A 17,081-nucleotide genomic window follows, 5' to 3' on the forward strand; every position below is an offset into this window, starting at 1 on the left:
TTTATATACTTTTAGATCGTTTATCAAATTTTATCAAACTTTTGCAGAGAGAATAACATTAACACGGTCGCAACACTTTTAAATTGGGTCCGAAAACAGTGGAGAACAGATTAGATTATTTTAGGTTTTATTAAGTTGTTTTTGTCTTTCGTCTATACAAATTACTCCATTGCCCAAACAGGTCACGAGATGCAGGCAAGGGTGCTTTTGGTTTTGTTGTCTTGTGTAACCTTTACTCTAGCAGGTAAAAAATTATATTATTTTCTTTAAAGTTAACAATTGTGTTTAACAAAAAAATTAAATGTTAGAATTTTTAAATTAACACAAATTATAATTTAATTAAGTTAATGTAAATTATGATGTTTAATTTGACTTTTGTTTATTTTTTTTAAAAATGTTTTCAGTTTTTTTAATTATTTAATTTTTGTATTATTTATTTAGTTCAATAAATTTTTAACTACTTTAAGGCTGATGTTTGTTGTGCAACTACTAAAAATTAATCATCAAATATTGTATAATTATCTTCCTAAGCGATTAATGATCCATGCGCCGGGCCTGCCGACTGCGCTGATGTGGCGAACGCGGTGTGCGACCTCAGCGTAGGCCAGTGCGTTTGCGACACTCGATATGTTTTCACCACCGACGGAACCTGCGAGGGAGGTCAGGAATTTTCACTTTAAATCGATACTTTTTTAATATAAAATTGCAGCTGTGAGCAGAGCGTGCATTATCGATCATGGAAAAGCGTGCAATGCAATTCCGTACGCCCTGTGCAGCGTTCCCAGCCTGCTGACCTGCGACTGCACCAACGACTATCTCATATCTGACGACAGGACTTCTTGCAACACACGTAACTAAATAAATAAATCATGTCAGGGGCTTGCTCTTTGCAAATTCAATAACTGGTGCCGAAAAATATAATTTAAAATACATATTTTTTTTAATTAAATATCTAAATTAAAAAAAAAAATATTAATTTTCAGCTGAAGTTGGTGGTCATTGTTTGGACAACGCTCAGTGTTCGGGACTCGGAGCTTCCTCTTGTGTTGACGAGCGGTGCGTTTGTGACGCCGGGCATGTTGAAGGCACCGGTGGTGGCCGTTGCTACCCAAGTACGATATAAGAAGCTCTTAAAACTCAGATTATCTTTTATCTCACAATTCACAATCTCTTATTCAAAACACTTAATTGCTGCGATCTAAATATTGACACTTGTAGTCTCCACCGGACTTTACGAGCGCTGTGAAAATGATGCCCAATGCGTTGCTCTGCACCCTGGCGCTACTTGCCAGGGATTGATTGGGCCAGAGTGCAGGTGCGCGGGGAGATTTATCGAAAACGCCTCAAACACCACTTGTGTTGAAAGTAACATTTTCTCTTCAATTAAATCAAATGAGATTTTTTACTTTTAAAAATTTTGAAATAGTTTCTCCTCAAATTGGCGATTTCTGCGAGGTGCCCATCCAGTGCAGAGATCCGAACTCGAGCTGCCTCGGTGGAACTTGCCAATGCAACTCTGGCTATGTTGCATCAATAGATCAAGTCAACTGCATCCCACGTAAGCGGGCAAATGCATTTGATACAAAATCATACACAATTAAATTTTGTAATTACAGAGGCTGCAGTTGGAGGTTCTTGTTTCCAAAACCAACAATGCCAAAGCGGTTCATGCGTTGGGGGAGTGTGTTCATAAAATTTCCAAATCATGTATAATGAAATTTAAGGACATTTTAGAATGAATATTTTTAACTGAATATAACAAAAGCCAAGAAATACTTTTGATTTAATTTTTATTTTGTCTTTCTCGAGAGCATATGATTCAGAATCCGTCTCGTTTTCTTCAACACATCAAGATCTCATAAGTAACAGCAATAAATATATATATTTTCGTCTTTTTGCGAATATACTTTTTGTGTTCCGTATAATATACTTTTAATTTAATATTTTCCATTAGGTACCAGCCCTTACACGATATGATAAATGACAGAATATTAAGGTAGATAAGAGAGTGGATTGGAAGGTATGTGTGATTGTAAGTCATATGAGGTTTCTTTGGATGATAGAAAAATACAGTTGTCAGAAAACTAGCTATAAATTGTTAAAACCGAATCTATTTTTTCAAAGCTGCTTAATTTTCTTCTAAATTCAAGCGATATTGGGAAAGGGATCAGAGAAAAGGGGGATGAAGAGATTTATCCAATTACACCTATCATACACTTAGAGAGTCACTCAGCAAGATTTTAAAACATTTTTGGGCGCGCCAGGTCAAAATAGACATTTATGATTTTTCTGGCTAGCATATTTATGCGCCTTATTTGTTATCAATAAAAAAATTCGCAAGTATTGTGGCCGGATCGCAAAAATCAAGAAGAGGAAGTATCCTTTTGTAAGGCACATTTAACTCTAACATACACACTCACATTTGGCACTCGTCGCATGTAAAGATGATATTTTTTTGAGTAAAATAGGGTTAGACAGGATATGGCTGGTTGTGTGGTACTAAATATCTTCTTATTTGTTGTCGATAAGCGTTTGCAGTTGCAATACTAAATCACGCGCCAGATTGAGAACAGCCTTGGCATCGTGCCGCTCGGCCATTTCTAAAGCCACAAAATCCATAAATCAATTATCCACTGTATATTAGGACAGAGAGGATTTGATTAACTCACCGTTGAAAAATTTTATGATGTCGGTGAAGTCCATGGCGTTGCTAAGGATGATATCCCTGTAAGTCTCGACCAGTGCCAAGGCCAAGAAGAGGCCAAACTGCTGGGAAGCCACGTGCTTTGAGGCCCAAATTGTTTCCCAGGTGACGAACACGTCATCGTACAGAAGCTCCCGTTTGAAGTCAAGCAAGAACCACCGGTAGCAGAAGTAAAAGTGCGTGTAGTCTCCATGTTGATGCATCAGTTCAAACATTTCCGAGTCAAGAATTTGAATAAGTGACCTAAGAAAAAGAAAACAAAGAATAAACACACCCAATACTATATAAAATAAGTACCTCATGTTAGCAAAATGCGTGTCCATTGCGCCTCCGTTTGGGAAATTTGCCACCATCCTGTCCATCAAGCGGCAGAAGCAAGCATAAGAAAGCGCCTCGTCGTCCATGATAACAAGCAAAGGTGCCACAAGATCGCACATTCCTTGCATATAACCAATGTCCAAGTGTTCCCAAACGTAACTATTTTTTAAATAAATTAAAAAATGAATGTCATACAGAAAGAAAGTCTTACGTGCACATCACATTTCGCAGTTTATCCAAATTTCCCTCAGTAGCAAAATACCAATAATTCCTATCGCATCTTTGTACGTCTTTTTCAATTCGGTGCAAATTCAGGCCATAGTTTTCAAGCAACTCAGTCTGGACAGAGGAATAAAAACATTAATTCTAGTAAAAGTGAGCATTTTATGAACTATTATTATTTTTGTTTTGTTTTAGAGAGCAATAATATGTTGGATTAATTCAAGGAATAATTTTAAAATTGTGTGCTCACCGAATACACTCCGCCCTGTGAGCTTGCTGGGCTCACGGCGCCGGATCGTGAGCCGGGACTAACACCTCCATCAAGTTGCTCCAAAGTTAAGCCTTGTGCGTTTCCATTTACAGTGCTTGGTTCTTCCACCACTTCACTCTGGTTTCCACTGTCTACAGAGGGATTAGTGGTTGTGACAAGAACCGGCTCAGTCTCCACTGTGGATTTTTTTAAAATAAAATTCAATTTGTAATTATAAGATTTATAAATTTAACCACCTTTCTTTGGTTCTTTGTGCTCAGGCTCGGACGGAGCTCCATCTTCAAGCTCTTCGCCCACCCCTTCGTCAGGAGATGAGGACCTTTCCTCCGAAGCCTACATTCATATTTATTAAAAATTCTTTTTTTAAACAAATTTTAAATCTTCAAACCTGCGGTTGTGGTTGTGCTCTGTTGATGCCCTGGAGCAGTTTTCCAGGTTCAGGTGCTTGCTGGTTTGAGTGGTCAACGTCAGGCGCCTCCAGAGAATTAGGTGGGCAAACTGTGGGTCTGCGTCCTTGCCTCGGACCACCTTCGGCGGGAGCCTCCTCCGGTTCGGAATCACTCGACTCGCTCTCCTCAAAAACCTTTGGGGAAAAACAAAGTTCATCTTTATTTATTTTCATTCAATTAGAATTTACATCATTGGCCAAGTCGTGATTGACCTGTGGAGGAGCATCTCCAGCGTTGCTGGTGCTTTCCGAGCTGAGTTTGGCCAAATTAGCTGCCATGACTTCCTTGTCCCTCTGGCGGACGATGGCCTCGACGGCCAGCCACTCGGACATGGTGGTTTCGTAGGCCCTGCGGACGCTCAAGTCCTGCTCCTTCTTTTCCTCCTCAGTGCTGGCAAATGGAATGTGTCCCAACAGATAGGGCCACACTTGTTTCCTGATCGACGGCGCCACTCCTCCGTAATAAGTGAGACGGAACACTTCGGCTTCGTCAGGCAAATTTCCATTAGAGGTCATCTCGAGCCACTTTTCCTCAGTCAGGCCGGCAGAAGCATCCGTCGGAGATTGTGCAGATATTATGGCCGAGTGGACGAGACCGGACAGGTGCGTGCGGACAGTGGTCAGGTGGCGGCAGTAGGCGAGCCACCCGTAAAACGCGCGCGAGATGATCTGCCGCTTCATTGTGTCGCACAGCAACTGGATCGAGTCGCCGGGCGAAATTTTAAACGCCTTTGGGACTGGAGGAGGCGACGGTTCTGGCGGTCCTCCGTCCAGGCTGATTGACTTGGAAGAGGAGGTTGAGCTGGCTGTCGAGGTGGAGAAAAGTGAAGAGCGTGTGCCAGGTGACGGGGGCACCGGGCTACGAGGGAAGAACCACTCGGAGATGTCTTCGTGGTTGGCCGCCTTGCTGATGATTCTGAACACATAGTCGGACGCCTCTTCCTCTTCAATGCTGCTGCAGCTGTTTATGCTGGAACTGCTGGAGAAAATGCCTGGCTTTTCCAAGACGGCCCTAGCTTTGCGGCGGAGGCGCGGAAAAACTTTGCCTGAAATAATTTGAATCATTTAAGAAAATTATACAATTTTTATGGCAAAAAGGTTAATCAATACTATAATTTAAATTTTATTTAATGCTATAAAAATAAACGTGGAAATTTTTTAACTATATTCGTAATTTTTTCTAAATTCATGTAATTCATAAGTCCCTTGTTTATTATTGAAATTGAATTAAATTTAATATTGTAGCAAGGACATAATTTTTCATAATTCGCGATCAGATAATTTAATATTTTTTATGAAAACATGCACTAGAGAGGTTATCCCTCCTGCTAAAAATTACTCAATATTATAATATTGGTTAAATAAAAAACAAATTATGCAAGAAAAAAATATTTTTAATTATTTTTATACTGTGTGATACGGTGTATATAATGCTGTTAGTGATTAAATTTTTATAAATGTATTTTTAAATTTTTGATATAACTCTCCATAATTGTACAGTAAAAAATTACCAATTTACTAAAAAGCATTAAAAGAGAAATTGAAAAATGATGGTCTGATCCTGATCCTATTCTGATCACTTTTATTTGTACTGACCGCACTGACCTTTGCCTCTTTGTGACCAGAGCGGCGGGTCAAGTTGACCGTGCGGCAGTAATCCCGTCTCGAGGCAGGAGAGAAAAGCTAAGAGATGGCCACCCCGGGGGAAATGAATGGGCGGCCGCTGAACTCCATCTAGCCCGACAAGAACTACAGTTCCACCACTGTCAGCTGCACGAGCGAAAGAGGCAATTTAGTCGAGAGGGTTTTACAATAATACTGTCGCAACCGCCTCACCTTGCTGGTGGCAGTGCACGTAGACAATGTCGTCCACATTCACATGCAGAGCGTAGTCCCAGTACAAGCTAAGGCAAATAAATATTTAAGTTTCTTAATAACTCAAGAACGTGTCAGTGTGATTAACTCAATTAGCTGTTATTTTGAATTTAAAAATCCACCACCAAAAAAGTTAAACTCGAGTCTTACTAATCAATGAGAGCGGTGGAATGGCGCCTCAAAAGAGACACAGGTGCAATAGGAGGAGATCCCCTGACAGGTAAACTAAACCTTCTGAACACCGCATCAACGATTTTATGATTAACATTTGATTTTCATTGGACGGGAAATTATGCTCACCTCTTGTTCGCGGTGTCCTGGGGTGCTTCATTATATCCATTCATCAACTGGTTGGGGGTCCATTTTATGGTGAGGGCGTTGGGGCTTTGGTGCAGCGACAAATACCCTGGGATGGGCTCAGTCAAGTCTTTCTGCAAGGACGATTCGCGATTACATCAGATGTGTGTGCACGGTAATTAAAGGCACGCGCAGTCCCAAAAATAATTGCATGCCATTAGGCTTCGGTCGTTTGCCTCGCGAGAAATTAATGGCTAACAAAGGTGGATCATTAATTTCGCGTGTGACACCGCAAGGCCGAGCCTCAAAGGATGATGGATGCGCTCACCGGCAGTACAAGGACGTTGTTTTTGCCATAGAGGAGGGTGGCCCTGCTGTTTTGGTGCAGACTCTCCACGTACTCCTTGGCGCAGCTAGAGGTCAAAGGTCGGGGCATCGATTCCTCTGTAGTGGTCACTCCGTGCAAACTGCGCCGGAACTGCCGACAGACATTCCAGGGATAATCAAGTCAATTTCGAGCGGCTGCCGAGCGAGCGACGTCGTTGCTCGCCAAATTGAATCAGGGCAAGTATAAGAGAGGAGGTGCAGAAATTCGATTTGCAGGCCAGGGATGGATGTGTGGTTGTGGTAAAACCAACCTCAGTTGATTGCGACATTGTGTTTTTATTTGGTTAGAAGAGAAATGTTTTGCAAAGGGGGAAATGAAACATACTTGTCTTAGAATTTTCTTAAAGTGAAAATAACTAATAACTATTGTTAAAATTTCCATTAACTAATAAAAAAATATTTCAAGTGCTCAATTGTTTTGCTCTTAGGCAGGGATTTAATTAAACTACGGAATATTAGAATTACCGAAAGTTGTTATTAAGTAATTTAATTTTTATAAAGCAATTTATGTGGAAGGATGCTTAAATTTGCTTAAAATTTCAAACTCTGTAAGCTGGTTTTAAGTTGCTTGATGCTCGGAGCACAGAGCAGCCAGGGGCAAATGTCAATATCCATTATAATTCATATTTGAGTGGTCGCCATCTTTACGACCTTGGAAATGGCAAGTCAGCGTCTCTGTTTTGCACGCAGATGGCAACAGGACATTTAACACAAAAATGAGAAGGCAGTTCTCCAGCTCCTTCTTGAATAATTAAGAAAACTGTGCTGTGCTCACCAGACTTGACATTTTGCGAGCGGAAATAGGTCAAGAATATAAACAAAAGCTGATAAATAAGACTGCGAGATTAGATACGGCGAAAATCAATTACAGCAGAGCTGGAAATGGGTAAAGAAACAAACTGGAAATGAAATCTAAAGAATGGGATAAAAGCAGATAGAGAATAAATTGCTGTAGCATCGCGAGTAAACAAAGGGCAGATAATTAGATAATTGCCGCTTGGCCTCAGAGCCTTTGAGAACGAAGGAGCAAAAAGATAAGGTAATGTTTGCTGACCACTACAGCAGCATAATTTCCCCCGAGTACAATTACGGCCCGGGAGCGAGGGAAACACGCCAGGCTGACCGACGTATGGAGCGCCTGCAAAGCGTGATTTTATGCAACCGGGCAGAATATGCTGCTCAGCGGGCTGCATAAGCAGATCGGGGATCAATAGGGCGTGAAGGAGCAGCACGGATTTGTACTCACGTTGAGCGCGGGTCTCCTTGTGACCGGCGGAGTGCTCGAGTTGTGACCTGAAATGCGGTGCCGCTGGACGAGTTCATCTGCCGGAGGGTCGGTCCAAAAGTGGTCCTGCGTTTTGGTGCGCGAGTAGTCGAGGGCACACGGTCCAACTGTGTGGGCAACCAGAAGGAACATTAGATGAGCAGGCGAGCAGAGAAGTTTCGAGGCGCAATTTAGGCTCGGATCGCGAAAAAGAAGTCAACCTGTTTGAAGCACGAGGGGTGGCGGGGCTGCCAGGGGGCGCCTGGCGATCAATACGTGCGTGAACATGGCCGTCGCTCACAACTTGTTGATTCTCTACATGGGGCGAGGGTGTATTGTTCGCCAGCACACGCCCTTTCTGTTACACATTGCAAGTTTTTTCCTAATGCGACTGCTGCAAAGCTCCTTGATTGAATGGGCTTTTTAAAAATGACAAGGCTTTTTTGAATTAAATAAAGAAGATATCACTCTATTTTTTTTTTAATTTTTCACGATAGTTATTGCCTTATTTAAAACAAAATGCTTGGTTGCAGATTTTTGAACGTTTTCGCGTTTGCACATTCTTAATTTTGATTCAATAATTTAATTTTACCTCAGGTTCTTTACTTTTCATTACTGTTGTAAAGTTTTTGGTGAAAATAAAATTCTCAAAACGTACTAATTTTTTGAAAATTTAAAATTAGTTCACTCCAGTTTCGAATCGCATTGCAAACCTACACATTGTTTGAAACATATCACATATGTCGTCACTTTAGTAATTTCGCTAAAAGACGGTTTAAGCGTTTTGCTTGAATCCGTGTGACATATTCTGGGTGTTGATTGAATTTTTATTTTCATCTCCATAATTAGGTTTAATTTTATGTAATTTGTGTCAAAATTAAATATTCACCTCATATTATTCTTTAAGTACGGAAAATAATGTTGCATTTAGTTTCAAATGAATGTTTATTCAATTAAAACTTAAATATCAATTAGCTATGGCGTTGTAGATTTAACTTTGAAGATTTGAAGGATTCTAAGTGAGTTTATGCTTGAGAAAATTTATGCAAATAGAGTCGTCGCCATTTAGCAGAAAATTTCTGCGGCGCAAATCTCTGCCCCGAAAGTGCTCAGTGCCTCGCCCACACGTTGATATAGAAAATCCTTATTTTTTCGCCAACTCTTTTCAAGAATGGTAAACACATTTTCTCGACACCAGCTCCAAATGCAAATCCGTCGAAAGAGCGGCCTGGGTGCGACAATGCTTCGCTCTTGATTTTATTATCTGCCGGCAGAGACGCTGAAGGCGAGCAGAGCAATAAAATTATGCATGCAAAGGCAGATGGATTCCGCTGCCTAGAGGAAAAGGCACAACGCGCGGGGACAAGCACAGTACGAAAGTGGAACGGAATTTGTGGTGGAGAACGCGAAAAGACGACAAATTCTATTTTTATTATTGCTCTCAAGAAATTTTCCTTGTAATTTTTTTTCCATATCATTTGACCTTTTATTTTTAAGTATCTGCAAAGGGTCTGGTTGTTTCCTTTGAAACCCGCAAGAAATTTTTTTAGTATATTATATATCAATATATCTCGTATTCCCAAACATAACGTTGCTTTTTTGGCTTTTTAATAGTAACAAAAAGATAATATTCTTGGATGCTTATATTAAAAAAATTATGCAAAGATTTTAATGCGTCCTATAAAATATTCACAAGGACTTATGCAACTTGCTGGACAGACATGTCAAGCAGGTTGCATTTTGAACAACTTTGATAATTTTTTGCTTCAAATTCAAAGGAACAGAAGTAAAATCAAAGTGTTTTAGTGTCGATTAAATTTTAAGATGAATTAATTTTGCTTATTTATTAAATTATATGAAAACGGACAATTTACTCCATGAAATAATACAATTACACAACAGTGTAACGCAAAGTAAGAATAACGCGGCATATGAACAAATAATATAAATCAGAATAGAGAACAAAGAGTTCATTTAAAGACAAGTTTGAAATTGTTTGAAAGCCAGAGGCATATTATGTGTCCCGCTTGTTGGAAATAAACAATTGAACAATCAAATCAAAGTACCCACAATAGTAAATAATAGGCTGGCAAATGGTAACAACGGCGTGTCGATTTTCACAGTCCTGGCAATTATTGTAATGGTGCCCATTGTGTGCATTACGTACATTTGCGTTAACAACAGAGCGTGGCGCTTGCGGCAAAATAACGCGCGCGCTTTGTTTGTGCGCTCTAATGGCCGCGAGGCAGACGACGGAAAAGCCTCGTCACCTCGGGAATAAAGATGCTCATTAAGCTGGAAATTTCGCTCGCCCATCTAGCATATGGCTCAAAGAAGGAGGCGTCCCACTTTTCCAGCGCCAGGAATTCTCTCCCCTAAGAGAGTAAACACTGCGTTGCCGCCGTTGCATAAAAATGTAATTTATTTTCTGACGCCCCAGAGATAAAGTGCGTTGAAAAACGGGTCAAGCGAAAGGAAGTGTGAGCCGCTCTTGTTTTGATAAAAATAAATTGCTTGCGGGTGACGAATGAGCTGCGAGAATATTCACTGGCTTCTTTTCTGCCGTTCAGTTTGAGAAGCCCTGCATTTGCAGAGCCGGCTCGATCGAGCGAAAAATTTCACAACGAGTAAACATATTTTTCCAATATCAAAAGCGTGCGGGAGCAGATGCACTTCATTGCTTTTATATCTCATACTCGGGCTCTCTGAGGATTTGAAAGTGGATCATTGAGAGAGCTTTGATTTAACGCGGAAAATCGTTTGAATCCATCAGCTTAAAAATTCATTACGCAAACATCACCATTGTAAAATGATTGATTTATAGTTATTTAACGGAAATCACTCACCTAAAAGAGAGCTAAGTATTGATCCGTAGTCAGGGTCTGAAACGAGCGCGTCCTTTTCATAATACTTGCTGGAAGAAAAAATACAAGAAAAAAAATTATAATTTCGTATTTTTATTGTAAAGTAATTTATGCTAATATTATTTAATTAAAAATAACTTGATCATTTATCATTTCCAAAATATGCCAAAAGTATACCAGCTATGAAAATCAGGCCAATTATTAAGTGAAAATCTGTACAACTTTAAGATTTAAATGTTGAGAGGCGGCAGGTTTAGTCTTTAAATAGTTTTACAATAAATCTCAAAAATTTCTTTTGGATAAATACTCTTTTACAAATGCATTTTTTCTATCTACCGATTGTTTTAATTTTGAAAACAAGTACAAAGCAGAAATAAGATTTTAAAAATTTAGATGTATTCCAATTATGCTCTCTATTTGGATACTTAAGAATACTATTAAAATATAAATAATGTGAGTGTTAAATCAAACTTTAAATTTGGCATTGATTTTCAATGATATATCATATATCCATTTAGAATTAATTTGATAATTGATTGCATCAAAATTCTAGTTATCTACAGCAGAATTCAGGCATAAATAAATTTAATGAATTTCTTTAAAATTTATTTAATAAACTTAAAACAAAAAGCGGAAATCAAACTGGTCAAAATGTATTTACAATATTAACATAAAATGCTCAAAATACCTGCTATTTTGTACCAAGTGGTCGATAATCTTCGCAAGCTGCTTTTCAAAAAGCGCCAGCCGAAGCCAGAGATACCGAGGCGTTGCCGGCGCATTTGCGTTTCCAGACGTGGACAAAGAGTTGCAGCTGTTGGACAAAACGCCGCTGGCCGAATTTTTCTTGATCAGCTGAGGCTTGATGAGTCTGTTGGTGCTGTCACCGCTGGACGACGAGCGCCGGTTCGGCTCAGAGTTTTCCACGTCCTGCACCATCTGCGAGATCGTTGCGGCCGGAGGGAAACTTTTGCCAACTTTGTGCAAAAGCGCCGTTGTTGAGCTTGTCTTGAACAGTCCCAGCGCCCGCCGACGAAGCCCCTGCGAAAGGCACGTCTCCACGGCAGCTGTAAGACGAGGAAAGTTGCAGGTTTTTTGGAATAAGTTTTTAAAGTAAAAATGGAACGTATTTACTTTCGGCACATAACCGTTTCTTACAAATATGGGATGATAAAAGCTCCAAAAAGTTGAGTAAACTTTTTTGTGAGAAATAAAAAGAAAGGAGTACATTTTTATTGAAAAAAAAAGTACAAGACAAACAGTTTCAGCCTCAGGCTGCGGTCATATTGCATTATTAATTTTAATATATTTACTAAACTATAAGTTATATGTAAATAAGGAAATCGACTTTTAATGCTATGAAAATTTAGTAGGTCTAATTATTATGCGCCTTTCATGACATTTTCGAGCTTTTTTGGTTTGTTTATTCAAAAGGCGTTTTTGGGCGTTTTCTTGCACAAAAATCTAATTAAATATCAAACAATTTAAAGGTTCACTTTTGCTCAAGCATCCTAATTTCTTCAAAAAAATTTCAAAAGTTAAAAGTTGGTTCTTAAGATTCCATGTTTAGAGTAAAGCTCTGGAAAAATTTAATAACCTTCAAAGAAATAAAATTTTAAACATTTCTAATGGATGAAATAAATTCTGTGCCACTTTGCAGCTCCTAAAAAAATTTGAATATTCTCTCATCTTGATCGAGCTGTTAAGGGAAAACAGTTTTCTTTGAAGCCAACAAAGGAGGATGAAAGTGCGTATATCTGCTTGCTACAATGCGCCCCTGGGAAAAAAGATTCGCGAAACGAGACGTCTTTTTAAAAGAGAGAAAGAGATCAACGTTGGAGATTCACTGACAAAATCAAAGGGGTTGTGTCAAAAGCCAAAAGACGTGTTTTTCTCTCTTTAGAGGGCGGAGATATAAAGAAGTTGCCTTTCACGAAAAAAACATTTTCTCCTCATTCTCTTTCATTGGCACGGAAAAGAAAAGATGTTCCTTGAAGTCGCCTTGTGCACTAGTTTATTGATTGCAGGAGCAAGGGGTGTCGTTTCTGTCAAGGCCGACGAGCGCTTGTGGCACTAAAGCATCCCGTGTGTGTCAAATGAGGTGCATATTAAGCGGCGAACGTAGCAAACATGCGGGTGATGATGAAGTGGGTCAGAACAAAGGAGGTAAGGAGAAAGACCGGCGAGAGCGATACGCACCGCACAGGGAGGTGATGGAACTGCTGTCCTCGTGAACAAACTTCCTCGTCACGGCCTCCTCCATTATCTGCTTCACCTGTAATCAAAAATTCCAGCGTGCAGTTCATATCACCCTTGGACGAATGACCGAGAAAGTGCTAGTAATTGTCAAGAAATTAAAAAGTTGCCTTGCCCTTATTTTTCTTAACCTGACAAAAATGTGTCGCAAACATGCAAGAAATTAAAAAAAATTTTAACTTGGTGTTTGACAAGATTTTCATATTATTTTAAACAATAGCCAGACATACATAAACTAAAAACTCCTGACAAAGAGAATAACACACCTTGTTTACAATAAAATAATGATTAAATAAAACGAAAAATAAATATAAAACTAAAAAGACAGCTATTGTTTATATAGTATAAGGAACAGTTTTTTGTTCCTCAAAATTTAGCTCACATGGAAAGTTCAACAGTTCAAAAGTTCAAATGATGTTTATGTTGTAAATTTATTTTAAAAAGAATAAATTTCTTTTAAGCGGAAATATCCTTGATCGAGATATGCTGGTTTTTTCCGTCGAGAACTTACCGTCATGGTTTAAATCAGGTGCTTTTTAGGCAAATTCTTTACAATTGGGGGTTGCCTAGCTCGAAGTGACTTTCTTATTATCCGAGGTAAAAAGTGACCTTTCATTTGTTTTCTACAAACTTGTCTGTGCTTTGATAAAAATGTAATCCAAAGCATTGGTTTTCCGGCCAGCAATATTCCTTTCCGCTTTTAAATATTTGTAATTTGAATAGAAATTAATAATAATGTTGCATATTTAAGAGCCGATCTTTTGCTTGTTTAAATAGTGAACTTTTTCAATAATAAAAAAAAAACAGCTCGATTCAGATTTGAAAATTTTAACAAGGATAATAATAATTAAAGGCTTTTAAATTACTAAAATTTAATGAAAAAAAATGACGTATATTTTCGCATAATTAGTTTAATTATTATAATAAGCGATATAATCCTCTGTATAGCAGATTATTGACATAATTATTCAATTTGCAATAATATTGTCACATAAGTGGAACAATATATTGGCTACTGGAAAAGATAATAGCTTTTTTATTATGACACGCACGAAATTGTTTTAATTATTAAAAGGGCTGTGGGTGCGTTTGAAATCGATATATTGGTGGGGTTGCACACAAAGCTTTATAGTTCGTAGTCTGTTGATGAAGATTGCTCTTAATTTTCAAAAGTCACGCACTAAAACAAACCGCGGAAAATCAATTTACCAATCAATTGCCAACGGCACGAAGCAAAGCCTGCTTCCAGCAAAGTTCTTGCGCCCGCTGCTTTTCTCCGGAGATCGCTTTGATTAAAATCTAACACGGTTGCGAAAAGGACGTTGAGTGCTGCTTTTCCCCCAAACCAATTCACCCTCTCGCTATGTGTCAAGAAGGAACAACGCGACCATCTATATATATTTCCGATAATGGTAAATTTTTTCCGCCTTATTTTCATAAGGGCTCTCGCTGCTTGGCACGCCATTAGCGAAATTGTAAAAATAAATTCTCCAAGATCCGGAGCTTTTCAGGATTTTGGCAAGTGCGAGTGTGTTTTGGCGTGCAAAAAGAGAGGCAAAGCTGACGTCAGAGAGCTTTCAGTTGCCATGACGACCGCACCATCACGGACCCAAATAACAAAATCTCGGTGCTCTTTACGGTAATGTGTGTGCGTGTTTGTATCGCGCCCAGTGCATCATATGCTTGAGTAATAATAAAAAGGCCGGACCATAACACGACACTCACCTCCTTCTTCACATTTTTGATCAGCTTATCCTTGTAGGTGTCCGGCGCAGCATCTGCAACAAATCGGTTTCCTACATAGATTAAATGGACAAAAACACACCAAAGGCTTTTAATGGGGGATTTTCCGTCGCCACAGAAATTAAGCCTCGCACTAAAGCTGGTGTGGCGACGCCGCTTTGGTCTCCGAAAGATTCGCCGCGGCGTTATCCTTATCGCCCCCCGCATTTCCTTCCGCAAATTGTATACAATTTTGATAAGGAAAAGCAAGCACGTATCCACGACTGCTTTCCTCCTGTTCCGCCGGCACTAATTGGACAGTAATGATCGTGTCTGCTGCCATAACGAGTCACCAGGCAACCGCTTTTGTCGCGCGCTCTCGGCTAGAAAAATTTGTTGCATTGTATTGGGACGAGGGTGGATTTTTCGCGGCGTCTCCCGGCGATGCGGCACACACGACCTCGTCCCATTCACAACACGTGTCGTGTGGATGAGAGAGGCCTTTCAGAGGAGCGCTTTTATTTAATTATGATCGTCTCTGCTGTGTAGAAATTATAACAAATTATACAATCTAAAGATAGTTTTTTTTTAAATTTATTTAAATAAAAAAGATATTGAATATTGATTAAACATAAAAGTTTTATGACATGCACAATTAAAGTGGAGAGTTGTGAAGAGGTAAAAAAATTAAATTTGATAAATCAAAAGTAACTAATTTAATTATTTCCCAATTCGAGTGGTTTCTTTGGGTTTTAAAAAGTCTCAAAAAAGGTAGAAAAATTGTTATTTTAGAGGAAGAAATTGTTGATATTCTTTTTCAGTGAGCACGAGACGAATGTTTGTTAAATAAATTTACTATGTATGCTTTGTTAAAATAATAATAAACAACTTTAATTTTCTTAAAAATTTTTTTCTCCACAAAATTGTATATCATTGATTTAATTTTAAAAATTGATAATATTAAACTAGTACATTAATTATCTTACAAATCAGCAATATAAAAGTTTAAAGAAAAAAGGTCAGGCTGGCTTTGCAGCAAAAAAAGATGAAAACGAAATTTCAAGAACAGTTAATATAATAAAACAAAGTATTTCCATCATCGACTTTTATGAATTAAGATAAGATGATGATGAATCAGATCAGACTCAAATTTTCCTCATTAAGGCCAATTCTTAATTCAACCATGAGTTTTTTGGGCTATATCTTCTACAAAATATTGTATAATAAAGTAAACTTGTCAAAATTTGTTTCAGAACGAAATAAAGTGATAATATATATCAAGTAATAAACTCCGTTATGGAACTAGCTGGTTAATCAGTTGTGCGCCCTCAAGGGATGCATTTCGCAAAAGTTTTGACAGAGCAAAGTTGCGGAGCTCGAGAGAGCAGTCGTGAAAGCTTTTCCGCCGGAGAGGCAACGGGAATATCTGAATATTACATCTGTGCGGGCTGCTGCCAAGCCAACTTGCAAACGGCACTCGCAGGGCAATCAAATAACTCGGTGGCTGATCAGACCGGCAATAATTTTTATCTACCCGTGCGGAGTTGATCATTTTGCGTAGGCGCTGTTATGCTACCCGCCGGTGGGCAGCTTAAATGGAAAAGCTGCGAGCCAAAAACTTTTCTCATTATTGTCAGGATGATTGAGAGAGGATAACTCTGCACCCTCATATGTACGCTCAAAGAGAAGAACATTACAACAAGATCGATAAACGATGAAAGATGTGTAACACACGAGAGCTGAGAGAGGCAAATAAATTTCCGCCCGTATGCTTTCCGCCTGCACCATCATATTATGGAATAAATTCGTTTCATCCGCGACACGTTCGTCGTTTGGATAATAAAATTTCCATCTCACGCTTCTGATCCTAATGAAAAAGCGCCGTGCTCGTATTTGCACCAGTCGTCTCGCACGACCAGTTCGTGGGTGGACGGAAAATCGATAAAGTGCAGTGCGAAAATTGCCTAATGCGTGAGATGGTGCTCGGGCGGCCCTACTCTCATACACCTGCGTGTCGCGCTCGCGGATTTCGCCCTCTAAACGACGACAAACCAAGAGCAATAGTGTACCTGTTGATATGAATGACATGGTTGGTGCACGTCCTCCCTGCACTCTTTACAAACTCGGTCTGCCTGCACAGTACAACGCGACTTTACGCTATACTACCCAGTACCCACCATACACGACAACTCGCCAACCCCACCACCCTCCTGTCCATTATTATACGCGCGCGCACGTCTCTGGATCTTCGTCAGTTTTGCCAACTACACCGAAAATTTTGATGATATAAATTTTAAACAGTTTCCATAAATTTGATAAATTAAAAATATAATTAGATTTAAATTAAAAAAAACTCTAGTTACTAAAATTTTATGTAATTTTTGTCAGAAAAATAATATTTTTGTAACCTAAATTGAAAACATAGGAAAAAAACTTTCTGTTTGGTTGGCAAA

At 39.0% G+C, this 17,081-nt stretch overlaps 2 protein-coding genes across 3 annotated transcripts; one reads left to right on the top strand and one right to left on the bottom strand.

The window, feature by feature from the left end:
• Positions 1–58: 58 nt before the first annotated feature.
• On the top strand, positions 59–1,902 carry LOC132203368 (teneurin-3-like). Its single transcript, XM_059631088.1, has 8 exons — positions 59–124; positions 182–244; positions 532–660; positions 710–850; positions 984–1,112; positions 1,219–1,365; positions 1,427–1,558; positions 1,617–1,902. Exons 2-8 carry the CDS (start codon positions 190–192, stop codon positions 1,691–1,693), a joined length of 810 nt encoding a protein of 269 aa, XP_059487071.1. The 5' UTR covers positions 59–124; positions 182–189; the 3' UTR covers positions 1,694–1,902.
• On the bottom strand, positions 1,713–16,801 carry LOC132203366 (small G protein signaling modulator 2-like). 2 transcript variants are annotated; one of them, XM_059631086.1, is made up of 19 exons: positions 16,698–16,801; positions 14,632–14,684; positions 12,850–12,925; positions 11,339–11,717; positions 10,633–10,700; positions 7,769–7,914; positions 6,464–6,613; positions 6,139–6,269; positions 5,989–6,072; positions 5,800–5,867; positions 5,569–5,733; positions 4,153–5,009; positions 3,904–4,098; positions 3,752–3,848; positions 3,495–3,691; positions 3,234–3,361; positions 3,002–3,181; positions 2,670–2,947; positions 1,713–2,600 (listed from the first exon to the last, which is right to left on the bottom strand). In XM_059631086.1, the coding sequence occupies exons 1-19, from the start codon at positions 16,714–16,716 to the stop codon at positions 2,512–2,514; spliced, it is 3,360 nt and encodes a 1,119-aa protein (XP_059487069.1). In that variant the 5' UTR covers positions 16,717–16,801; the 3' UTR covers positions 1,713–2,511. The 2 variants fall into 2 exon arrangements, with proteins under 2 accessions (XP_059487069.1, XP_059487070.1); XM_059631087.1 differs by lacking the exon at positions 5,989–6,072 and having other exon boundaries at positions 1,716–2,600; positions 16,698–16,800.
• Between the last annotated feature and the right edge of the window lie 280 nt (positions 16,802–17,081).

The sequence above is a fragment of the Neocloeon triangulifer genome, unplaced genomic scaffold (genome assembly GCF_031216515.1).
Source record: "Neocloeon triangulifer isolate White Clay Creek 2 clone unplaced genomic scaffold, ASM3121651v1 ptg000017l, whole genome shotgun sequence".
Taxonomy (NCBI): Eukaryota; Metazoa; Arthropoda; class Insecta; order Ephemeroptera; family Baetidae; genus Neocloeon; species Neocloeon triangulifer.

Bases quoted from the DNA above. Each gene is read 5' to 3' on its own strand.
- LOC132203368 (XM_059631088.1), top strand. From the start codon at position 190: ATGCAGGCAAGGGTGCTTTTGGTTTTGTTGTCTTGTGTAACCTTTACT. The intron at 245-531 runs GTAAAAAATTAT...TATCTTCCTAAG, and splicing joins TGTAACCTTTACTCTAGCAG to CGATTAATGATCCATGCGCC. The intron at 1,113-1,218 runs GTACGATATAAG...TGACACTTGTAG, and splicing joins TGGTGGCCGTTGCTACCCAA to TCTCCACCGGACTTTACGAG.
- LOC132203366 (XM_059631086.1), bottom strand. The intron at 3,849-3,903 runs GTTTGAAGATTT...ATATGAATGTAG, and splicing joins GAGCACAACCACAACCGCAG to GCTTCGGAGGAAAGGTCCTC. The intron at 3,692-3,751 runs GTGGTTAAATTT...AAAAATCCACAG, and splicing joins GCACAAAGAACCAAAGAAAG to TGGAGACTGAGCCGGTTCTT.